Raw genomic sequence first — 7,013 nt, 5'->3', positions numbered from 1 at the left:
ATTCAGTGTCAGGACCACTCCCAAGTCCCCCCACCCCTGGGCAAACTAGAACTGAATGTAGTAATCAGGGTAAAAAAATGGATGGATAAATGGATTTATGGAAAAGGATTCATGAGCTGTTTAACTGCCTTGGGCTAAATTCCACCTAACAAGTAAAACAGGTTTTTGGATTGCTTGGACAATCAAAAAGGAAAAAACAGGCAGAGCTCTGCCAGTCCATTCAGTGGCTATGAGCAAAGAATATCTTGCTGAATCTGTCACAACCGTCTCTGCAATGGAATCAGATGGTTTATCAGTCTTCTTTCCCAATGGAGGATATCAGTGCTTTCCTTTAAGACATCGACAGCTCTCCACCAGGTATAATGTTACAACATTTAATTAATCTGTTTTAAAAACAATCTGTCATAATGTGTACATTCAAGTTTCCACAATGAAAAAAGAAAACAAAAAGCAAATAACCTGGGTACAGTAATTGGACAGGAAATGTTTTATCTATATATATTGTTAGTTTCTTGTGCTAACTTACTGTATATTATGTGAAGAAAAGGTCTACAGTACCTGGAAAAATTGTTTTATAAATCTAAATTAATTAATTGAGGATTTTTGTCTAATTTACAAATAAATAATGTAAATAAATGGTTGTATCTGTCTGATACAAAAATGTCAGCCACGTTTCTAAACTATTGTGCACAAACCAAACTCTGACTCCTACTTCTCGAGATGTCTTCAGGGTCAGTGAAGGTCAGTTTAAATGGACAGGAATGCAGCCTGCAACAGTTCACTCTAGTTTTTTGCCTCTTCAAATGATTGCCAGTCAACACATTTTTTGTTCTATACTGCTGAATACTCAGTTTAATACAATCTGCTATTTTTCCTAAAGAAACAAGAAAAGCTGTACATGTAGCGGCTCAAATATGTTGTATTAGTTTCTTAATTACTTTTTGTGATATGTTAGCTGGTTATAGAAAAATCAGATGTTTACATTACAAGGCTCAGTTTGTTGTAGTAAAGTGCTAACTCCTTTGTGCTGTGCTATATAAAAGTAAAATAAATTCATTGATTCAGTTAAGTCATTATTATATTGCAGTAAAGTAAATTAATATGTTTTCTATACAAGTAAATGTTAATTTTAGTATTTCATATATTATAAAAATCAGTAAATTATCATATTTACAAAATACTGAAGAAGTGATTCGCCTGGGTTTGTAAAATAACATTACCAAGGTGAAAGAAACATCTTTGTAGGCACCCTTTTATTCCAAGCATAAGTCTTTTTTTTCTGTGTAACAAAGTCGTGTTCAAGCTTGTCCAGTGGAGTTTTATCCTTTATTGTAGATGCAATTAAAGCAAATTTCTTCCTTTCATTTATCCAATTATTCCTGGTTCTATTTCTTTCTTACTATGACCTTCCTGAAGTGTCTCTAACACTTTGGAATTTTCAGTGGACCTTTCAGGGTGGGTGCTGTTGCTGAATTTCCAGTTAACTACTAGAAGAACGAGCAGAACAGGTTCTGAAGTACCTAGAGTTCTCAACCTCCTTTCATGTGTTTAACCCTGTGCCCCCAGCACTTTTCCCGATGGGAAGATTAAGCTCATTATGCCATAGATGTAATTTATATATTGTGCTGGATGGCTGGGTTGGAAGGGTATTCCGGCTTGTATGGACTGTGTTTCCTTTCTTGGCTGGGAGGCTGTCATGGTGGAAGGACAAAGGGAGAATGCTACCTGAGGCCATGTGTTCTCCCAGTATGCTGGGTTGCAGCATTCCTCTGGTAGGTCACTCAATTGTGCATCCAAAAAGCAGCATGGGATCTGTAATGTATATGGACATGCCATGCTAGAGTACTTGGATACTGCCAGGAGGAGGTTCCCCTGTTCTATGGACATTCCTCCTGACCTGGAAATGCTTTCTATGCTGTTGCACCAGAAGTACCTCTGGGCCCAAGTTTAAAAGGAACTGTTCTGACTATCCCAGGTAAGGAGAGGAGGAATCACACACATGGGAGGATTGGAGGAGGAGAAAAGAGAGATTGACATGAACAATAGAAAAGAATTGTATTGTGTATTGTAGAAGAAGAAGATTGGTGGAAGGTATTTTGTCAACAAAAATGTTTATTTGAACCCAGGACTTGTGCAGGTGAAGCTGTGTCTGGGGACTGCAGCAACATTATGCCCCTACAGGTCACTACATACGAATCAAACACACAACGCATTTGTTTAATTTATGCAAAATTTATGCAAAAGGATATTTAATAGTATTTAAATTGCCATGCAATATTTTGAAAAAAACCTATAGAGAAACACACAGATGCAAGTAGAACATGTAAAATCCACACAGATTCATGTTCAGTTTCTGCCTACAACCTGTGAGGCAGCAGTGATTATCAATATGCCATCCACCTTAATTTGATAGTTATTTGTAAGTGTTTGCATAAGTTAAATAGCAGTGCTCATATAAATTTTTACGCTAGACAATTTTTTTAAATAACATGATTAGTAACCATTTTTTTTATATATATTTTAAACGAAAACGGGACAAAAACTAAATACAAATGTAACTTTAATGACTTCTGGAAATGAGCAATGTGAAGCTCTTTGAATATCTCTATCACACATGACACAGTCTGTCAAGAAATAAAGGGCATGAATGCAGTGGTGCAATTTTAAAATCTTATATACTCTCGTTCACATTGCTAATACTAATGCATCAAGTGTGATTCAGGAAAACATGCTATTAATGAAAACAAAAGCCTACACACAAACACAAACAGGATTTTGTTATTGCCAGTTTTATCCTTTAATGAATTACTTAAGAAACAGATTTGTGCAGTTTTTAGAGTGCCTCAGATGTGAGTTGAAACTCTTTAGCTTATAGTGTCACACATTTGTTACAGCGAGCGAAATGAATGGGTGATTAATCGCTTTTAATACAGTGTCCTACACAGTCCCAATAAAGGAACAGAAGCTTCACATTCATATTTTGATTGTTATGAGCACATCTATACACATGTTCCTCCACACATCCATCCATTTTGTAACTGGTGGACACAGTTCAGGGTAGCAAGTTACACATTTACACATTTACACACTTACACATACAGGAACAGTGGCTGTGACAAAACAGATGTAGCAATTAAAAATCGAGGAAAGTTTCAAATGAAATGGTTATTTGGATTGTTTACATCATCAATGAAATGAGCTGCTCCATTTATTAATACTAGTATAAAATATATTTAGGATTTCAATACTTGAAGTACATCTCCCAGTTAATATATGTACATGTTATTGCTGAATACAAATCTACAAACACTAAATTAGTGTTATTCATTTGGTTTCTGAGGACAAACTAATGTTTATGACCATAACCCCTAAAATGTGAAGAATGTAGTAAAAACACTTATGATGTCATATATTAGAATGGTACATTCATGAATGTAATGCAGTCTCTCAGTTACAATTAACTGATGCATGTAACTTTTGTAATTGCAGATTTGCACATAGGCTAATTAATAACAGAGTCTGATCACTCATATGACACACTCTGGAAACAGCACAGCAACTGCTGTTTAACAAGAGTTCCAAAATATTGGATTAATATAAACAAATTGACTCATCCAGTAAATTTTACTCTTTAGTAAATTTTTAACAAGCTAATGATGTAAATTAAATTTTACAACAGCAAATGTTACAAACCTAACAGAGTGATTCTCTGACAAACCAGATTTTAGAAGTATTTTGTTACAAAAACAGCTTTCAAGGGTTTGTTTAAATGTAAGTATCCTAAATTACTTTGGAATTCACTAATTCAACATTACAGATAATGGTTGAATTTTTATTTTTAGTATTTTAAGCAGTACTTTTTAGTTGCTGGAAAGAAAATATAAGAATAAATTTAAAATGTGCACGTGGTCAGATAAATCAGATAGTCAATAATGATCTTTATAAACCCTGTGCTGAAATTAAATGTGTGTTACTTTTTCCAGCCTTTTTTGATAAAATCTTATAGCAGCATAACTAAGGCACGTTGAAGTCCAGAAAACTGTGCTGACAGACCAGAGCTGCCATTATCAGACCAAGATCTTTTGGAGTAAATCCTTTCTACACCGACTCTTCATTTTATGTTCAGTAATCACTACATGTGGTTTGGCTCATTTGTGTACATGTTAGTATTATAGTTTAGAGATACAGTGTATTCTGTGCATATTCATATGTTAAACAAGATATTGATCTGATTTTGATTTAGACTAATTTACTTTTTAGTCTTAGTCAACTAAAAATTATTTACTTTTTCTTGACTAAAATTTTTTTATTTATTGTCAAATAAAAATAGACTAAAACTAACAATACTTAAATGACTAAAATGTGACTAAAACTAAAATGAAATTTAGTCAGTAGTATTGTCAAAATTAACTCTGCTCCTGGCCCTGTTATCTTATCCTTTTTCCATAAGTTGGCCTCTCTAGGCAGTCATGACAATGACCTATTATCCAGTCAAATTTTACAAGCCATTATTGAAATGTTTTATTCCTCAAATGGAAATGGTTTATTGTCTGTGGGGCTGGGGTGAGGTGAGGGCCAAGAGATAAGGTTGTTTACTGGTGGGAGGATCCACAGACTACTACAATGTTAAAATCTCCATCTTCACAATTGCTATTAATAGTTGTTTATTAAAATTACTTTCATGTTAAAAAAGTATGTTCTAAAACCTAAAGTAAAGACATTAAGGTGAGACGCAATCTAATGTTTCTTGTATTTTCAGTTATTTTAGTTTTATACAAAACACTGTTGCACTACAGGCAATTATATTTAGCTTTGCTATTTTCTAGTTTTTAAAAATACTTCTGTTTAGCTGTGTTGTTTAATTGAAGTAAATGCAATACTATGAACAAATTATTTGGAGTGCCAAATGTATCCTGTAAAATAGATCACCCTTGAAATTTAAATCTTATATTGTTTTGGTAAGTGAATTTTTAAATTGGTAAAGTGAACACCACACTAAAATGTATAATTCAAATTAATTATTTTGTGAATATGAGTGCCCTATAATAGACTGGTGCCCCACTCATTGTTGTTTCCTGCCCTATTCTGACAGGGTAGACTCTGTCTCCTGAGTGCCCAAAATTACATTAAGTAACTTCAGCAAAACAATAGATGAATTTAAAAATTACTTCAACAAAAGGATTTATCACACTAACACAATTGAATAAGCAAAATAAAATTTCACAGTGTAGCATCATTACCTAAACAACTTTAAACATAAATATCCATAGAATTAGAGCACTGTCACATTAAATTGCTTCTTCAGGATTTTACAGCGAGTCCAGCTGAACTTGTGATTCAAACATTTTCAGAGTAACTGTTTACCAAGTACCACTAAGCCACTTACAGACAACAATGCTAATAGTAAACAGTACCACTAGAAATGCCATATGCCATCAAAAATAATGAAATGTGCAGTCAGTGGTAAAGAAACACATATGAAGAACTTTAAGACTCACTTATTGTGGAGCAATAGAGAGCTGAATATGAATTACAAGGTATTTTAAAAAGTAGTGCATAATATTCTCATGGATTCACAAATTAACAATACAGTATTAAACTGTCATTTATAATAGTAGTGTTTTTTGATAACATTAATTTATAGTATAATTACTGGTGTGACATGTGGCCATAGCTATTACCTGGCCAGGACGCCAGCTGGATTAAAGGACTGCGGGAGAGGGCATCTACAAGACAAGCTGGAGCACTACTGCTTTCCACACTGTTAATAACTGTAGAATAAAAATGCAGCTGAAGCTTGTCCACTTTAAAAATTTGAATAATAATGAATAAAAATGTGATGTATCTGCAAAATATTACAGTCGGATAGATAGATAGATAGATAGATAGATAGATAGATAGATAGATAGATAGATAGATAGATAGATAGAAATTTTAATGTGGCTGGTTAGTAGGACATCCTGCTGTTCATGTTAGGAGCACTTTATCAAACAGTATGTATTGCATTTGTCACAGGCAGGCTTGAATCAAAGGTTTAGTAAGCATGCCTGGAAAATGCTTTGCAATATACAGGACTAGATTATCAAGCTTGATAGCTTAGGGAGCTAACAGGTTTATAGATAACAGGTTTACCATTATTGTTAACACTGTAATTACTGGCATTGCTGAAAGGAGATATGATTATCCTTGTGTTCACTGAGATGTGATTTAGCAATTAAGATATATTTTAAAGTGGCAGACAGTATTTATCTATTTTTTAACAAAATTTAGGTAATTATTTATTTTTTTATAAAAGAAAGTTTTATCTAAAAGTTGTCATTTGTTTTCCTTGTATTCCTAATTTTTAATGATTATGACTTAAAGGACAACTTAGGTATCTTTAAAGAGACTGCAAGGGTGAACAAAGGAATAATAAAAGCAAAATCAAAAATACTTTTGGTGTTTGCATTCACACATTGTTCAAGATTCAAAATTTTTTTATTTGCCTTTTGTAGACATGAAGGTGGAGGGTGGTTCTGAGACTAGGTAGCTGCACCAGTAATCGGAAGGTTAGTAGCGTGACTGGCACTCCAGCTACCATAAAAAACCTGTTCCAGTGTGATCTTGAGGTGTCACCCTCTGCACTTGGGTCACAATCCAGGTGGTGGGCGTGGCAACATGCTATCAGTACATGCTACCAAACTTTTGTACAAATGCACATAGGAAACTTTACATCATCTGTTCAGTCAGGTTCATAAAACATAGTGCAGGTCACCCATGTACAATCACAACAAAACAAGTGTAAGATACAGTAGTACAGAACACTTGCATGACTAGGCAGTAAGTTGATGGATGTTTATTGTATGTTTAATGTACAGTTTACCTATTCTAACTGTGCCACACATTACTTAGAAGAAGGAATGCAGTGGGGTAAAAACTTTGACACTAACACACCTATGGTCTGAACTCAGTTTGGAAAACAGATGTGCTCAGGGTGAGTTGGGTTCCACAGTCCTATTTCTGCAGCATTTAAT

General features: G+C 34.1%; 1 protein-coding gene across 1 annotated transcript in view; it reads left to right on the top strand.

Moving 5' to 3' along the window:
• The first annotated feature begins 229 nt into the window (after positions 1-229).
• Positions 230-7,013, top strand: part of naalad2 (N-acetylated alpha-linked acidic dipeptidase 2) — a 71,241-nt gene continuing 64,457 nt past the window's right edge. Inside the window, exon 1 of the mRNA XM_039744161.1 lies at positions 230-357. Within this exon, the coding sequence (XP_039600095.1) occupies positions 230-357 (128 nt within the window). The remainder of the gene's footprint in view (positions 358-7,013) is intronic.

Source organism: Polypterus senegalus, chromosome 2, assembly GCF_016835505.1.
Source record: "Polypterus senegalus isolate Bchr_013 chromosome 2, ASM1683550v1, whole genome shotgun sequence".
Lineage (NCBI taxonomy): Eukaryota > Metazoa > Chordata > Cladistia > Polypteriformes > Polypteridae > Polypterus > Polypterus senegalus.
This window is presented reverse-complemented; position numbering and strand designations above follow the sequence as displayed.